Source organism: Xiphophorus couchianus, chromosome 13 (assembly GCF_001444195.1).
Source record: "Xiphophorus couchianus chromosome 13, X_couchianus-1.0, whole genome shotgun sequence".
Lineage (NCBI taxonomy): Eukaryota > Metazoa > Chordata > Actinopteri > Cyprinodontiformes > Poeciliidae > Xiphophorus > Xiphophorus couchianus.
Window position 1 is genome coordinate 13,737,385 of NC_040240.1, and position 17,949 is coordinate 13,755,333.

General features: G+C 39.2%; 1 protein-coding gene across 4 annotated transcripts in view; it reads left to right on the forward strand.

Moving 5' to 3' along the window:
• LOC114155904 (ras/Rap GTPase-activating protein SynGAP-like) overlaps positions 1-17,949 on the forward strand; it is a 59,733-nt gene that overhangs the window by 24,770 nt on the left and 17,014 nt on the right. For 3 of the 4 annotated variants that reach the window (XM_028036052.1, XM_028036050.1, XM_028036054.1), the window contains 10 exons: positions 4,349-4,502; positions 5,578-5,676; positions 5,757-6,008; positions 6,098-6,433; positions 7,176-7,320; positions 8,830-8,974; positions 10,069-10,305; positions 13,030-13,231; positions 13,535-13,725; positions 15,746-15,953. In XM_028036052.1, the coding sequence (XP_027891853.1) occupies positions 4,349-4,502; positions 5,578-5,676; positions 5,757-6,008; positions 6,098-6,433; positions 7,176-7,320; positions 8,830-8,974; positions 10,069-10,305; positions 13,030-13,231; positions 13,535-13,725; positions 15,746-15,953 (1,969 nt within the window). The remainder of the gene's footprint in view (positions 1-4,348; positions 4,503-5,577; positions 5,677-5,756; positions 6,009-6,097; positions 6,434-7,175; positions 7,321-8,829; positions 8,975-10,068; positions 10,306-13,029; positions 13,232-13,534; positions 13,726-15,745; positions 15,954-17,949) is intronic. The other variant, XM_028036051.1, reaches the window with a different exon arrangement.

Below are 17,949 nucleotides of genomic sequence, written 5' to 3' on the forward strand. Positions count from 1 at the left end.
CTCACTGCAGGCTCCCAGTACCAGGGGAAGAAGAGAAATCCCAGAGCATCAATGTGTTTTACTTTAGGGTTGTAATTCTGTTCAATGTAAGCTTTATTCGTCTTCATCCCGGCATACTACTGATAAGGTCTCGCTAAACGTCTTTTGCAGTCAGTCCAGCGTTTTTGACCAGCTGGATTCTGGTAGCAAAATCTGATGCCAAACAAACAACATTACTTCTCTTGGCCCACATCCAATGGGATGCTGGAAAAGATTATTGTTGTGTCCAAGTTGTGCTAAAAGGAGCTGACCTACCACCAAAGCTGCTCAAACCTAAAATATAAAACATGTTGCAGCAGCACGGACGTCCCCAACGCTAATATCAGCATTCATAGTCCACATTTCAGAGAAGCTACATCAATGATCAGGTGTTTAAAAACAATAAATATCTTTGTTGTTGAGCTTATGTGTCTACTTATCCCCCCACTAATGAAGCCTTTGAATGTTTGCATTTGATATGCCTGAGACTACACCTGATTTACAAATGTGCGCTCTGATGCATAACGGTAACCAATGGGTAAACATTGAAACTAGGATTTATTGTTAAGTTTGGACAAAATCTCTCCAAACTATTTAAACTGTTCTTTTGCAATTTGTTTATTGCAAACATCTGAACTAAATGTGGAACTAAAACTAGTTTGCAGTGGGGCGGTTAAATAATTTTGTATGCAACTGTGACACATTTTGTCTTGATAAAAGAAGTTTAATCAGTTATGCTTTCATAATGAAATTTAATTTAGTAAAAAAAACAGAAACAAAGTGAAGCTCTAGTGATACCAGAGGAATTGTTTTCACCACATGCTTACATTTATCTTGTCTGAGAGACTTTTATTTATTTAGCCCTTTTTCTTTTTTTACATTTTGTCGGAATGCAGCAGCTCGCAGCTTTGGAGCGTCTCATGACAGACTTCTTTTGTTTTGTGTGTGTGTGGGGGGGAGAAGGGGGAGGTCACATCCTCAGCTGGATCTTGCGCTTCAAAATTTTATGCAACCTTCACACAATCCAGTCACGAAGCCCATATGGGAAATACAAGAATGTCAAGAGGGAGTAAAAATGTATCGCTGACGGCACACTTTCCCGTCACAGCAGGAGGCGCTTTGCAGACATATTTGGGGCTGGTGTGGATGTCCGACATGGGAGAACGAAGAAAGTGTCATTTAGCAGAGGATGTGGGAAAACCTCGTGTGCTAGAATGCAATGTTTCAGATGTCGAAATAAATCATAAATTAACCCAGTGGATTGTGTGGGGGCAGCAGGGATGGAGCCTGTGAGCGAAAGCTAAATGATGTTGGGGTTTGAGTCGGCGCGCCCCTCTCACCGCTGCCTCAGACAGCTGCCCGCACAGCTCGCTTTGAGTCCTGCCCACACACGCTTAATTCACTCGGTAGCATTAAGTTGACTTTCCTGTAAACCCTCGGCATCCAACTTCACACTCGAGCTTTTCGACGCAGCTGCTCTGGCTCGGCTGCCAAAGTCTGTTGATTTTATCAGAGCACTTTTTATGCGCGGCGGTCATGATTATTCAGTGATGATTGGCATTAAATCTGCATATTTATCAACTGTTTTATCCGGTATTTTTTGTTTCTGTCAGTCCTCCTGCCTTTTTAAAAAAAATAATCCAACTTAAATTTCAACATTTTCACAGTTTCAAATAAGGAAACACGATGAGGGAGAAAACATTCCATTATCGTAGTCTGTGTGAGATGGAATTGAATTTCTGAAAACTGACCAGCCTTTTTTTTTTTTTTTGTACTGTATTCAAATCTGTGTGTGCCGCCAAATCAATTTGCCGCTTCTTATTTAGCTTCAATTAGATTCACCTGACCCTGAAATGATTCGGGAGCCAGTGATGGAGATGATAACACTCCCATCCTTTCTCAACAATAAGATTTATTCTCACAGAGTGCTTCAATTTGGTTCACTCTTGTGCATCCACTTCCACCACAGAGATTAGACCAGTTTTTTCAAGGCATGTACCTTGCGGTATATCTTCTGTGCACCAGTACAATTTCTAGATCAAGCTTCAACAAAAAAAAAAATAACAAAGTGTCCACTTTAAAAGATTACAGGAATGTCTCACTGCTTTGAAGAGAAGATGCTAGACTTGACTGTAGAACCAGTTCAGCCTAAAATGCACAATAGAGAGGATTTCAGAAACATCATTTTAAAATACCTAATCTTACCTGGATGTTAGTATTTAACTCCAAAAGTGAATGTGGATTTACAAAATGACAATGTTATACTGAAGAACATTCAAGCTTGTTATTTAAACCCTAATGTCAGACTAGCCCTTTCCCTGTTTTAGGTCATTTTGGATTACCAAAATTATTTATATTTGTTTCCTTTTTCTCAGAACAGTTTGCTGAGATGTTGGCTCATTCCTATTTTATTTTCAGCTCTACCTACAATTTTTTTATGGAACAGAAATCAAGGTTTTGTGATGATCAAACATTGAGTTTATTTTCCTGAAGACATGTGTAACAAACTGGACACTGAGGGATCATTCCTCATTTGGAAGACCAGTTTGCATGAAAGCTGCAGCTCTCCATCTGAGATGTTGCTTCAGTATTTCCACAAAACGGTATTTTCTCTTGATGCGATCTATTTGGTGAAGTGCACCAGTCTCTCCTGCAGCAAACAGCTCAGCAACATAATGCTGCCACCCTCACAGTTGGGATTGTTTTCTCAGCTTTGCAAGTTTACCCCTTTTTTGTCCCAATGAAAAATGGTCAACAAATAAACACTTTAAGTTTAGTTTCACCAACTAAAAGCTAAGATCAGGACTCCACAGCTAAGATCTATTTCTCTGAGTGCATCTGCAAACTTCATTATATACGTCTTTTGGATTATTGACTATTTCATCAGGGAGTGGCCTTTGTTGGCATACGAGTGGATTCAATGTTTATAATTGTCCCACTCAGGTATCATTTTTAAAAAAAGATGAGCATTCACACCAGACTAGTCGGGGTCCAAAATATTCTTTTAAACTTTCACCTTGATTTATTTAGATTTTTCCATGTCATGCTTAGTATGTGGTCTGTTTGACATGTTGCTTTACAAAAACATTAAAATTTGTGCCTCCTTGTCTTTCAAATGTTGTGAACAAGCTATTAGAAGCTTGTGACATAATTATCAGCTTTATGTCTCCATCTTTAATGTCATCTCTCTCCAACCTTTCAGTTCATTGCTGTTTTGTTTGCAGAGCTACTATTAGCTAAAATACAAACATTTTGTTTGCCCTTAAAAGAGAAAGTGGGAAAGCAAATCAGAGAAGTGTGTTTTCCAACCATCAGCACAGTAGCAGCCACTGCAGGCTATTTTCTAGCACTAAGCATCAGCCACCACAATAACTCATTCTGCCTGATATTGTGTAGGTCTACCTCGGAACACCTCTTACCCATCAGGGCATCCTGCAGTTGTGCTATATTCTGTGTGAAATCAAGGTGTCTTTGTTATGATTCTGCTGCTCCAGAGCCTTTTTATGATGCTGCAAAACTACATTGTCCTGCTGAGGATATGGAGCAATTTTAAAACCAAGCAAACAACCACACACACACAGGCCCCCACGCCCACCCCCACACACACGCACACACACTGCAGTTAAACTTTGTCGTTCATTTTCTCCAACATTTCATGTCACACCATACATCGCTTTATTTCTGTTTTGTAATTAGCCTGTTCTAAAATGGCACACTATATTTAATCACTAGGATCATTTTAATATCAATGTGTGCAACATCAGAAACTATAACTTTCAGTATGTGGCAGGATAAGATTGTTTATTTGTTAATCACTCCCTATTTCACTGTGTTTTCTCCCCAGCGCCAGTTTATTTTAGTTTTCAAGATGTTAAAGTTCAGAGGTAGAGATGGACACATTGTTATTGCAGAAAAACAATCTTTATTATTTGATCCTAATACCAAATGAAATATATTGAAGGTTCTGAATGTCATGTGGGGTGTTAATATTTTTTTAAGGGTTTGTAGGTGTTGATGGGCGGTAAAGTAACATCCATATGAATCCCAGGAACCTGAGCTTCACCAGGCCGGCCAGAGCATTGATGAATTTATTTTCCTTTTTTTCTACTGTTTTTAAACGTCATCCCCGATGAAATGATGCAAGCACAACATTCAAAGACATCAATTTTTGCATGTGTTCCAGCTCCAAGTGGTATAAATAAATCAGCAGGCTAAGTGAAATTTTCTGAAATACACACCAACACTCGATGATTTTCCTTTGCTGTGACTCACGTTGTAAAAACATCCATATGAATTCTGAATACAAGTCGATGTCTCCTTCTCTCACCAGGACTCGCTTGATGCAAAGCTTCAAAGAATCCCACTCCCATGAGTCCCTCCTTTCCCCCAGCAGTGCTGCAGAGGCTTTAGACCTAGTTCTGGATGAAGATGCCATTATCAAGCCTGTCCACTCTAGCATTTTAGGACAAGAGTACTGCTTTGAGGTGTGTTAATCTCTCTAACCTTTTCCTTTTCTGTGTTTTTTTTGCCTGCCTGTCACTTTTTTTCTCTTTTTCTCCAGCTGAAATTATGTAACATTTGCGCTACGACTGCACAGCCTCTTCATTTCTGTCTGGAGCTTATATTTTTTGATAAATATAGTTCATTAGTTAATTAGAGCTAATATAATGAAACAGATTATTGGAGTTACAAGTTTTGTTGAGAAGAGATATTTAACGATTAAGGCTTGCAGGTTTGGGGGTTTGTGTCGTATGTCATCTTCGAAAAACACGTTATAAAATAAACATATTTAAATCAAGTGGAATTCATCCCCTACGCCTACTAAATGCATGACGTTTTGGGGTTATTTGCAGGTTGCCAATCCATCACAGGGTAATACAGACCCCCTCTGGGCTAATTAAAGTGGTTAATTATTCTAACGTGCATATTTATGGACTGTGGGAGGAAGCCAGAGAAGCAACAATTTCAAAATGCCATTAACGAAGGCCTCTGACTGGAATTCAACCCCAGCACCTTCTTTCTGCAAGGCAACAATGCTGATAACTGTGCAGCCTAGATGCAGCACAATGCAGTAAAGTTCGGTTTATTATGCCAGCATTTTGTTGACATAGCGATCAGTTTAGGGGCCAGTATTGAAGAATAGGCTTCATTAATCTAATTTTAGAGAAATTCTATTCATTTTAGATTAGTCTAGATCAGCTCTTTCCCGTCTGAGTGCTCTTACCACATTTGTGCTTGTCCCTGAGGTAAGAGTGGCTTTTCATACTATTTTTAGTTCAGCAGAACAGCTGCATTTCACTCAAGAGATATACAGATTTCACTTAAGCCTCTTAGGAGGCAAAAATTGGTTTATACTTTGTATAATCAGAGGAGGATAAAAAGAAAAGAACTGAAGTGAAAAACTCAAGTGAAAACTAATAAGCCTGTCCTCCACGGAGTGTTTTAATTTAGTTGCAATCTGCATCTTTACCCCTAAATGTTTCTGAATCTTACAACTTGGATTGGAAAAACAAATCAGTCGCAAAGAAATCAGTGTCATTAAAAATGCTTCGTCTTCAGGTAACCACCAATTCAGGGACAAAATGTTTTGCCTGCCGATCAGCTTCTGAAAGAGACAAATGGATTGAGAATCTGCAACGAGCGGTCAAACCAAACAAGGTATTCTCAGTGGATTTTTTTTGTGTGTGTCCAGTTAAGTTTAACATTCAAGCCTCCTGGGTTGTTTAACGCAGTTATAGCACTCTTTTCAGGACAACAGCAGGCGGGTGGAGAATGTGCTCAAGTTGTGGATAATTGAGGCTCGAGATCTTCCAGCTAAGAAACGCTACTACTGCGAGCTTTGTCTGGACGACATGCTGTACGCGCGCACCACCAGCAAACCCCGCACCGACACGGTCTTCTGGGGAGAACATTTTGAGTTTAACAATTTGCCAACCATTCGTAGCCTTCGTTTGCACCTTTACAAAGAGACAGATAAAAAGAGACGCAAGGTAAGCATTACGTTTCAGCACTTTTTATATGTTTGATCTAAAAAATACAAAGCATATCAGGGTTAAAATCCGTCTTGTTTGCAAATTAGGAGAAAAGCACATACATCGGCCTCGTCAGCATCCCAATATCCAGCATCACGGGCCGACAGTTTGTTGAGCAGTGGTACCCGGTGATACAGTCCAGTGTTTTAGCCAAAGGTGGCGGCGTTGGAAGTGCCAAAGTGATCAATGCTTCGCTGCGTGTCAAGTCGCGCTATCAGACTATGAATATTCTCCCAATGGAGCTGTACAAGGAGTTTGCCGAGTACATCACCAACAACTACCGAACACTGTGCGCGGTGCTGGAGCCGCTGCTGAGCGTGAAGAGTAAAGAGGAGGTGGCGTTTGCTCTGGTGCACATTCTTCAGAGCACAGGGAAAACAAAGGTAAATAAAGAATCAACCAACCAAATATTTGGGCTGTGTTTAGCAAATATCGTTCAATAGACGGTTTATTAGCAAATCAACAAATTTACTCCTGTAAATATTACTGTTTACGGCAACTTTTCTTAAAACTTCCTAATAAATAAATATCTTAGTCATTTATTTATTAGAAATTAGCATTTTAAATGCAATAGTTATGTTTTAATATCCATCCATCCATTTTCTGTTCACCCTTGTCCCTAATGGGGTCGGGAGGGTTGCTGGTGCCTATCTCCAGCTACGTTCCGGGCGAGAGGCGGGGTACACCCTGGACAGGTCGCCAGTCTGTCGCAGGGCAACACAGAGACATACAGGACAAACAACCATGCACACACACACTCACACCTAGGGAGAATTTAGAGAAACCAAGTGACCTGACAGTCATGTTTTTGGACTGTGGGAGGAAGCCGGAGTACCCGGAGAGAACCCACGCATGCACAGGGAGAACATGCAAACTCCATGCAGAAAGACCCCGGCCGGGAATCGAACCCAGGACCTTCTTGCTGCAAGGCAACAGTGCTACCAACTGCGCCACTGTGCAGCCCATGTTTTAATATTACTCAACTTTTTTTTGCAATGTTTTTCTTTTAAATGTATTTTTTTCTGACAGCTGTAGCTAAATTACCTTTGAGATTAATGATACTATAAACTTCCCTTGCTTGCAACTTTTCTGTTTTATTGAACTTCACGTTGTGTCTCCTCGTAGGAGTTTCTTTCAGACATGGCGATGTGTGAGGTAGATCGATTTATGGACCGTGAACATTTGATCTTTCGGGAAAACACACTGGCTACAAAGGCTGTGGAAGAGTACCTCAAACTAATAGGTCACAGATACCTCAAGGAAGCTATAGGTAAGACCGCCAGTAGCTCCGGTGTTAAAAATATCTAATTTTAAAAAATGACCAAAAATGAGATGATCGCTTACAACATGGTGGCGTCTTCCTTGTATAGATCCCTAAATACATTCATTAGTTGCCATCTGATTGGTTAAGTCACCATTTGTGTTTACAAGTAGCTTAAAAGGTGTATCCAATAAAGACTGTTGACTAGATCTTTCAAAATGTACTATCTCTACTTTTACTTCCCATCTAAGTTTTCTAGCCATCTTAGCAGATGTTTGACAAATCTCATACCATTTACTCCTTAGCCTTATTTCAAAGGTAATGCTCATTTTCCACCTTACTGACCTCCAGTAAGAGATATTTTCCTTATGTTTTATTATGTTGAGAATAATATTAACAGTACTATTCAGCCTTGATTCTTCTGGTTTACTGACCAGATGAAACTGATTTAAGTGAGACCGTTCATTTTTTTTCTATCTACCTTAGTCAGGATTGCAGTAGCTTTAATGACTTGGCCTTTGATGTACTCTGAAATTTGATGTTCTGAATTTTAAGTTTAAATACGACAACAAAAAAAATAACACCTCCCTGAAGTCATAATTCTGATTTGACAATTGGGGATCCTCAAGCAAACCTGAATTCAGTACTAAATGTGGTTGACATGCATGTCAGATATTGTAAGAGTTGCAGGTGCTACTTTGTCTCTGATGGTTTGCATTTCATATGAGCAGAAACACAAACAGCACTGTATGGCAGTCTTTGTAAACATTTGTGTTTTGCAGATTAAATGGATGAAAAAACTCCTCAGGTTGTGTTGCTAATAGCAGTAAGCAATCCAAAGTAAGCAAAAGACAATGTTTTATGAATCTTTGATGAATCCTACCTATGAATCCTAGACCTAGTAAAACGCCTTGTTCCGAACTGAGTTAGCCTTAGTGATAATATATAAATATATATAAATCCTAGAATACCTGTCTCTGTACATCCTCATTATATCTATCAGTAAAAGGTGAGAAGAGGAAAAAAGAGGATTACTGATGATTTTTGGCTGGAGTTGGTGGCATTTTTCCATGCAAGCTGGACAGGCCTGGAACCCCCTGGTTGTTAAGGAAAGATTTATGAAGATAAAATTTGACTTGTAGGAGAAATGCAATGGGCTGTTTTTGCACTGTGGCGAATTGTGTACCTGTTAGTACTTCATGGGTGATCTTTTACATAAATTCAAATTATACCAAAACGTCCTTTAAAAACCAATGCGTTTTGCCCTTGAAGTGTAAACAGTGGGGTTCATGTTGCCTTTAAAGAATGCCGATGTGAGGAGACTCCGAGACCGAGTAATTTTAATAAAATAAGGATTTATTTCAATCAAGCCCATCACCCAGACATTGCCATTTTTGTCATTCTCCACTCTTCAGGCACGATCAGGCATTCCTTACCAGGCATTTTTTAGCCTCTCTGCATATATCTTTGGGTTAGGAATTTCCTCTAAGTCCCAGATCTCTGTTGTCCACTTTCCAGGTGATTTCATTCGAGCCTTATACGAGTCTGAGGAGAACTGTGAGGTGGACCCAATGCGTGTCCCACCGTCAGTCCTTGCTGACCACCAAGCCAACCTCCGGATGTGCTGCGAGCTTTTACTCTGCAAGATCATCAACTCCCTCTGGTCAGTTCTTATTCCATATTCATTGTTGAGGATAAATTTATGATTATTTGCATTTGAAGACTCTGTGACCATGTGCTGCACTCTCAACAATTCAACCCCTGAAAATCTGTAAAAAGCCTCAAACTTGATTAATCTTTTGTCAAAAATCCATGTAAGGCAATATGTATTTTACATTACATCATATGTACAGAAGCACAAATAATTAGATCTTTCTAAAAAAGTCTTAACATTTTTTTCAAACACCAAATATATCCTAATACGTATGGTGAAAATGGAAACTGTCAGTAAAAGCTAAAATCCACAGTCTTCCTTATCTCTGCTCTTGGCATTACAGCAAATCAAAGGCAACAAAAATGTCAAGTAGCAGTTCACCTCATTATTCATGTTCATGTTCATGTTGTCAGACTGCTTCTGCTTAAGTGATTTCATTTGATTTTTTTTTTTTCCCCAATTCCAGCATTAATCAGAGCTGGATGTGACTCGTAACGTTGAACTAAGAAATTGTGGTTAATTACAATTAATTCTTAATTGAATAAGGGGAAATCTGTTAGGGAGAAAATACTTTTTTCACTGCACTTTAGGTAAGAGGACCTGTGCTCCACCTCATTTTCACATGTCAAGGATACAGAAAGTGATAGATTACTGGCTAAAGTTCACTTTGATCAAGTGTACATTAAACAATGGTTTCAGCTACATATATTTTTGTTAAATTGTGAAATTACAGCTATTTCCTTTGAATATGTGTGCTCAGATTAATGTTTTGTTTTTATATAACAATTGCTTTTACTTAAGTTGGGGTAACATTGATTAAACACACCGGATGCTGTTTTGATGTTGCATGTTTCAAGATAAGGTTAAGAAGTCTGTTTGATTTCAAGTGAAATTGTTCGTCTGTGTAACAGAGAGGTATAAAAAACAACAGCAGCACAAGACTTCACTGTAAAAAAAAGAAAAGAAAAGTATTCAACAGAAATGTTTCCTCTTGAAGAGAGTAATATGGTGGGATAACTTTCTATAACTTTCAGTCTCCCGGCATTTCCACCTCGCTGTTCTCCCTGACAGCTGCTGTAATAAGAACAATGTTCTTGTTTCAGCATCTTTCCCCGGGAGCTGAAGGAGGTTTTTGCCTCTTGGAGAGCCAGATGCGCCGAGCGAGGAAGAGAGGATCTCGCCGACAGCCTCATCAGCTCCTCCCTGTTCCTGCGCTTCATGTGCCCGGCCATCATGTCACCGTCCCTGTTCAACCTGATGCAGGAGTACCCGGCCGAGCGCACGTCCCGCACGCTCACGCTCATCGCCAAGGTGATGCAGAACCTGGCCAGCTTCACCAAGTGAGTCTCCTCGGCTCTGCTGTGCTGATTCGATGTGGTTAATTTTTAGACCTGCAGACGCTCGGGTGGGATGGCCTAACCTCGCCGAAATAGAGGATTGCAGTTTTGCCTGCGAGGGTTTAAGCTGTTACTCACACGCAGTGAGCTCAGAGCCTCTCTGCAGTGACACATTTCTTTCAGTTTGCTCTCTTTACTGACACTCTGATTAAAGCGAGAACACCGATGTGTTTATTTAAACCTCTGGCTTACAGAAGCACCGGCTTCAACAATCTAGTTGCACGTCATCAGTAGAATTTATCCAACTCAGTCGGAGGACATTGAAACTTCTCCTCACACTCATCTTATTGTGCTTAACTGGATGCTCACTAAACAAAATGTGATTTTAAGGATACAGTGTAGTAAAGAAGTTATTGCCCTGATTTCTTCGGTTTTTGCGTTTTTGTCACTTAAATGTTGTAGTCAGAGAGAAAAACTATCCAAACCAAGCCAATAAAATTATTGTATTATAAACCTGATAACGGGCTTGGTGCAGCAGCTGCATCAAGTGTTTATAATAACTGGTAACGGTGTTTCACATCACTGTGGAGGAAATTTGGCCAACTTTTCAGAGGATTTCTTTTTGAGTCAGCCACATTTGTGGGGTTTTGTGGCTCAAATGTGGCCACAAAAACCCTCAAAACCCTCAGGGCAGCACACCCAACAGCCCTTCAGATGCCAACTGTTGGGTGTGCTGTGAATCTTTGTGCATGTCCTTCAGGATTTGCTGTCTCAGAGAAGATTTCATGATTCTGATAATAATCAAAAGACATCCAGGTTAGGAAGCAGCAAAGCAGGATCAGATTATCACACTACCACTGCCATGCTTGATTGTTACTATGATGTTATTCTTCTGAACTGTTATATTTAGGCTCTTATATAACTGGATACATAACTTCAAAAAGATTTCACTTCACCTCTATTTGTAGAAAATGGCTCTTTTTGTGGTTTACTGGAGTCCCAAAGCCTTAAAAATGAACTTTTCCAAACAGATAGATGCCAGTAACTTGTTTTCTGATCTGGTTTAGCATTTTCTTTAAATCTGGTTATGACTTGCTTTCTTCTTTCTCTTTTTTATTTATTTATATTTTTAGATCTTTTTGCCTACTTCATGTTGCCAGACAAGTTCTATTTAATTGATATGTGTTCTGCAGAGCAGGTTATAGTCTTTAAATTTAACGATGCTAGTTTTTCAATTATGGCCTGATTGGTTATGACCAATTTTTACCCCAAATACATGAAATCCTCATTGAAAACGGCCCTTTCCATTTTCCTCTGGTTATCTTTGTTTGATACTAAAGAAAGTAAACAGAAATAACATTCAAATGACTTTTGACAATGCTGCCTACTTTATATACATCCTACATTTGCTTTAAAGGTCCTTAAAAATACTTTTATGTCCAAGCAGTTCTGACATAAAGTTACTGCAATGTCATTGGTACTGCAGTACTCTGCAGTACTATATATAGTGCAGTATTTAGATGTGAATATGTTTGTTCCTATTGAGCCAAATTCAGTTGAATTCTGCTCAGTTTAGTTGAATGTATTTTTCTAATTTAAAACAAATGAATCTGTAGATAAAGCACTTTAAATAAAGTAAATAAACCTGATTGAGATCCAGCTAAATACAATCTCATCGAATTCAGTTGTGGTCCGCTTCGGTTAGGAATAGCCTCATTTAATGTATTTATTCAGTAGTTTATTCAGTGAAACGGCAGTTTGAAAGTGGAGGGATTGTGTGAATCATCCCTTCGATTTAATATCTCATCCTGAGGGCGCGCAGCGAGGCAGAGTGGGGGGTAGGAAGGAGAAACTCACTCCAGCAGAATCAGAAATAGCCTCTGTCTGTCTTGTCCACCTGGGAGGTGAGAGGACAGAAAAGACAAACAAACAAGAACAAAAGCACCAGGTTAGAAATGCCTGGTTGCTTCCAGCACAGCTGCAGGAGGTTCAAGGTAATCTGATGGATCGCCAGTCAAGACTTTGGGCTTCATAAATGTTTTTGGTCTCTTCCTAAACACAGGATGGTGGTACTTTTTAATCCAGTTACATGCTAGAGATTTGAATTCTCTGAGATGTATATCTAATTAAATTAGGATTATTTATTCACCAATAGTGAGGCTCATTCTGATATGCCACCAGAGGTGGACAGAGCAGCCAAAAATATACTGTCATGATATCTCTCAAGTAAAAGTCAAAATTATGGCGCAGTAAAAAAAACTCCAAAAAGTATTTTTCCCCCAAAAAAGTTAAGTAAATGTAACTGTCAAGAATAAAAGTAGCGTTTGACAATAGCAATTTGTAGGCAGCTATTAAACATTGACTTTTTATTAAGCTCACATTTTTGTTTTTATCTTTTTTTATTACTCTGATGTAATATTCTGATCTTAAATGTTTTGTTAGCAGAAAATCATCCTAATTAACAGAAATAAGGACTCTCAAACACCCATCCATCCAGCAAAAACACAATATCTGACTATGTACTTCTGTTTAATTTCTAGTGCAAATATCTTTGGATGCTTGAAATGGGACAAAACTAACTTACAAGTAACTTTTCATCTTAATATAGCAGCTTGTTTAAACTAAATAATTTCTTTATATTGATGAAAAAGGTACTAGTTAAAAATGTAAACGCAATATGATATCGCTTTTATTCCTTCACTGCTCTTCTAATCATTGTCTTTTCAGATTTGGACCCAAGGAGGAATACATGTATTTCATGAACGAGTTCCTGGAGATGGAGTGGGGCTCCATGCAGCAGTTCCTCTATGAGATTTCCAACATGGACACTGGAGGAAATGCCGGAGGCTTTGAGGGCTACATCGACCTTGGTAGGGAGCTGTCCATGCTGCACAGCTTGCTGTGGGAAGTCATGGGACAGCTCAGTAAGGTGGGTCAAATTTTATTATTAGTCAACTGTGAAGGCTCACCACTGTTCCGTGTTTGTTTGAAAAATAAAATAAAGTAGCACAAAATGTAAAAGCTCACTGAATGAAGAATTTGAATTCTTGTTTATTGCTTTGAGCAAATAAAAATATCTTTCTTCTTAGACCTGTTTCTCGAACTGATAACGGCATAATATTAACTTATTCATTTCTGGTCATGCTTGTTCATGTTTGTAGCGCCAACAAAAGGTTAAGGAGTGTATTTTTATTTTTTTTAACTTTAAAAAAAAATAAAAATCTCCCTGCAGGATGCAATCCTCAAACTCGGACCCCTGCCACGGCTGCTGAACGACATCAGCGTCGCCCTGAGGAATCCGCAGCTCCACATGCCCACAAACCACCAACCGGAGAGACCGAAGGACAGACTCTTCTCCCGCCCATCCTTCAATCGCCTTATGTCCTCTGATTTCCAAAGCCTTATGATGCGTGATTTAAACAGGTATCTTCTCATGGCCCCCTGTCATTTCCCCACATTTTCTGTTGTCATTACTTCTGGGCACGAAACTTGCATTTGCATGTCCCCGAATAGAACAAAGCGCCAGCAGGATCGGTCCCCGCTGTGGCTCTATAAAGACCCGGCGCATGGCTGTGATTGCAAATGTGCACCTAGGCTGCATAAAGAGAGGATTTACAGCTACACAAGGGTGTTATTAACAGGGACTCATAAAAAGGCCAAGTGTACACAGGAAGTGAGAGTTCAGCAGCTCATAACAACCCTGGTGTATTTCTAAAAGCCCGTAATGCTAATGCTAATGCACCTCAATCAGCTGTCAGAGCGTTCATCATTCCCTAATTGCCAGCACCATCTGTTTTCCCAGAGTCTTTTCTCACCTTGTTTTTGATTCTTTAGTTCTCCAGAATTGTCGGGAGACATTGGACTGGGTTTTAATAACAATAATAAAGGAGATCATTTAGACCAGGGTGCTAAGTCGATCGCGGGAAGGTTTTCAGTCGATCTCAGCAGTAGGTGACAAACTGAACGCCGCCAGGAAGCTGAGACCAGCACTTCCTTTACTGACAGGCTTATCAGAAATATTCACCAAGATCCAAAACGTTTGTAGCTTCATCAAAGAATAAAAAAATAAAAATAAAATAAAAATCAATAAAACGTGTTAAAAATGAATAACCTCAGTAGTTACTGTTTCAACTAGGTGTTGCGCAATTTAGTGCGTTTCGGCTCCATTAACAAAAGAAGGCGAATCAAAGACCGACTGACTTGTTAGTCAGTCGGTCTTTGATTCGCCTTCTTTTGTGCAGTCTGTAGCTTCTCATATTGACGTCATCAAACCAAATTTCAGATCTACCATAACTGACTGACAGTTATGCAGCCAGCTTCTGACTGAGAAACCAGTAACCTCCTCCCAGTGTCAGAATCTCACTGAGGAAGAAACTGCATTAGGTTTTCTATCACTTTATTATTTCTGCTATAACTGATGTATATTCGCATATAAAATAAGTCAGTAGGGTTTAACTTACAATTTTTATGTCTTCATGTCATGAGGTAGATCTCAGCCGGCTGGTGAGAGAAAAAGTAGATCTTGGTCTCAAAAAGTTTGGGCTCCCCTGATATAGAGGGTCAGCATGAAAGGATTACTCAGCACTTTACTGACGCAAATCTGGTGCAGGTGGAAAAGTGACGGGTAATGCAAGAGTGATGCCGTCTCACTTTGTTTGTTCCCTCTGCCCTTGTGTTTTCAATTCCTTACTTGTGTCCTGTCATCCCTTATTTTTCCCAATTTTATTTTTTCCCTCATTTCTATCTCTCTTCCTTCTTGTACAGTTCTTTTTTTAACCCCATCTGATTTCTTTTGTCTTTTCCCATCATACTTGTCAATTTTCTTTGGCTATTTAGTTTTTTTCTCCTCTCCTTCGCCTGTCTTCCTTTCCTTCTACCCTTCTTTGTATACTTCTTCTTTCCTTTTTTCCTTGTGTATTTCTTGCTGTTTTGCTTCACTCCTTTTTAGTGTCCTGACTCTCTTTCTTCTGTTTCATCTATCCTTCTTTTTATGCCTTTTTGTCTTTCCTTCCTTCACTGCTTTGTTGTGGCCTACTTCTCTTCCTTCCGATTATCCATTCTTTCCTTTATTCCTTGCGCTCTTCCTTCTTTCCTTCCCCTTTTTCTGATGTTTTTCCCTGTTCCATATGAAAACCTTTCTCAGTCTGCCATTTATTCATAGTGAAATAAATATCAACTACTGAGAACTTTAGACAGTTGGGTTTTGAAGGTCTGGAAATATTGTGCATGAAAAATTGTGTAGGAACCCTATTACGCGCTTGTTATATAATCACACATACATCGATGCATACTGTGAAGCCTCACAGATGAGTGTGTGGGATCAAAACCAAGCAATTCTTCAGCCTCAGTCCCAAAATAAGTGAATAACATCAAGCTGCACATAATCCATCAGAGCTGAGGGACATCCTTCCACAGTATAGTCTCTTCTTCTGCCTGTCTGCAGCTCGATAGACATCTCGCGCCTCCCGTCGCCCACGACCGGAGTCTCAGCTGTAGAATCCCTCTCCTCCAATCTGAACATGAGGCGTCAGGCCGAGCGAGACCTCCGCTCTTCGTCCAGGGAGGTGTTCTACGTCACCCGCCCACCTCTGGCTCGATCCAGCCCTGCGTACTGCACCAGCAGCTCGGACATCACAGAACCCGATCCGAAGGTAGAGTGTTTATTTCGTCAACTGATGGCATGATGGTGTTTTAACTCAAATTTCAATAAAAATGGCCAATGTTTGCACATGCTACATTATAAAAGATAAAAAACAGGTGACATTGAGAAGTAATTGAAAGTCGATGTTTTTTTAAAATTTTGATTAAGTTAAATTGCATCCAGATCTTTGCCTTGTTTTTATTTGGCTAGCCTCATTGGTTCTTTAAAAATCTCTGATTGCATTTGAAAAGAAAGTTTCCACATTTCTCATGACCGCTGAGGCACAGCGGCTTGCTAAAACATTCATCCTGTTTGAACGTTTCCACATTTTGTCACCACACAATGACATCAGTGCATTTTAGTGAATGACCAACACAAAGTAGACCCTCCTTTCACTTTCACTTTAAACTTTAACCTTTAACTGCTTTAAATCTTGTGTGAAAAGGCTGGAACAGAAAGCACATTGAAACATAAATGTTTTGCCAATTCTACTTTGCAAAACAGTCCAATCTCCTTCAGATTGGACAGAGTACGTCTGTGGGCTTCAATTCTCCAGTCTTGCCGCCAATTCTCAATTGAATTTAGCTCCAGACTTTCACTGGACCATTCTAACATGAACACACTTTTAACTATTCCATTATAGATCTGACCGTATTGCATTCAACATTGTCAAACCTTTTCTGATGTCATGTAACCAGGACATTGTCTTCCACAGATTAATTGTAATCCTTGTGTGGCTTTTGGCAAGACGCAAATGGGTCTCATCCTTCCATGGCGATCAGATTTTTGGAGTGGATGACTAATAAACATTAGTTTATAAACCTGGCTTTGACAGATTGTCAAAGCCAGGTTTTGGATCTCAGTGTTTCCTTTAGCGGTTTCATAGACCTCCAGGCTTCTGACCTAATTAATGCTCTCCTGCAATCAATGAATCAGCCAGTCAATCAATTAATGAATGATTGCTTACTGTCCAGGTCACCATGACCACTCCAAAACTTCCTGTTGCACATCTGCCTGTCTGCTCCATATGAAGTGGGCTGTTTTGTTCACACTGTAAGGAAATATTGGAGAAAAGTGGCTTACCCAGGGTGCCAAGTAACACAACTGTAAGTGGTTGGTGTGCCACATAAAATCTTGATGAAATACATTTATCAAGAGTCTCCTCATTTAGAAACAAGAGAACGGTGTCAGAAAAAATCGCCAGGCAGCAGTTTACTTTCCAAATGAAGAACTAAATTAGAGCCCAAGAGGTTTCAACACAGCACTGTTTGTAACCAGCTCCGTTACCTGTTTTAATTGGAGTTTTCTCTGCAGGTTATAAAGTTTTAGCATTTCTGAAAAAAAGCATTTCAGTGATTCACTAAGTTTAATGGCCCAATTTGAAGGAGACAAATAATAGTAAATGATATTTTGTAGCATTGTGTGTTACAATGCTGGCATTATAACACACTCCAACCAGCAAGAATTATTTGTCTAAATGTTATAATTTGTTTGAAATTAGAAATTACTGTTTTTGTTTTTATTTATACATTTTTTAAAACATGGAGATGAGTGAAGTTTCAATAAATATTAATGTATTAATGCCTGTGTCCCTAGTTTGGGTTCCTGTTACATGAAACCAAAACTTATTTCACTAGGTTAAGAATTCAGCCTAATGAGGAGAAAATGAAATTTATTTTACTAAAATTCAAAAATATAGTTCTTTGATTTTAATTCATGAGCAAGTTGAAGTTTCAAACTTATCATTTACCAAAGTCAATTTCTTGTAAGAAATTTGATTTAAATTCCAGGTAATTATGTTTTTAAAGAAGTTAGTTCATGTAAGTATTTTCTCCACTGTTTGTTCAGTGGAGAACAAAATCTTTTCATAAAACTCTTTTCATATTTTTGTGAAAATATGAAAATGTTTTCAATACATTTTAAAATGGGATCAAATGCAGATATAGTGAGCAATGTAGACACAAATTGCGTTTCTTTAGGTGAAAAGTAATAAATGGTTCTTATTG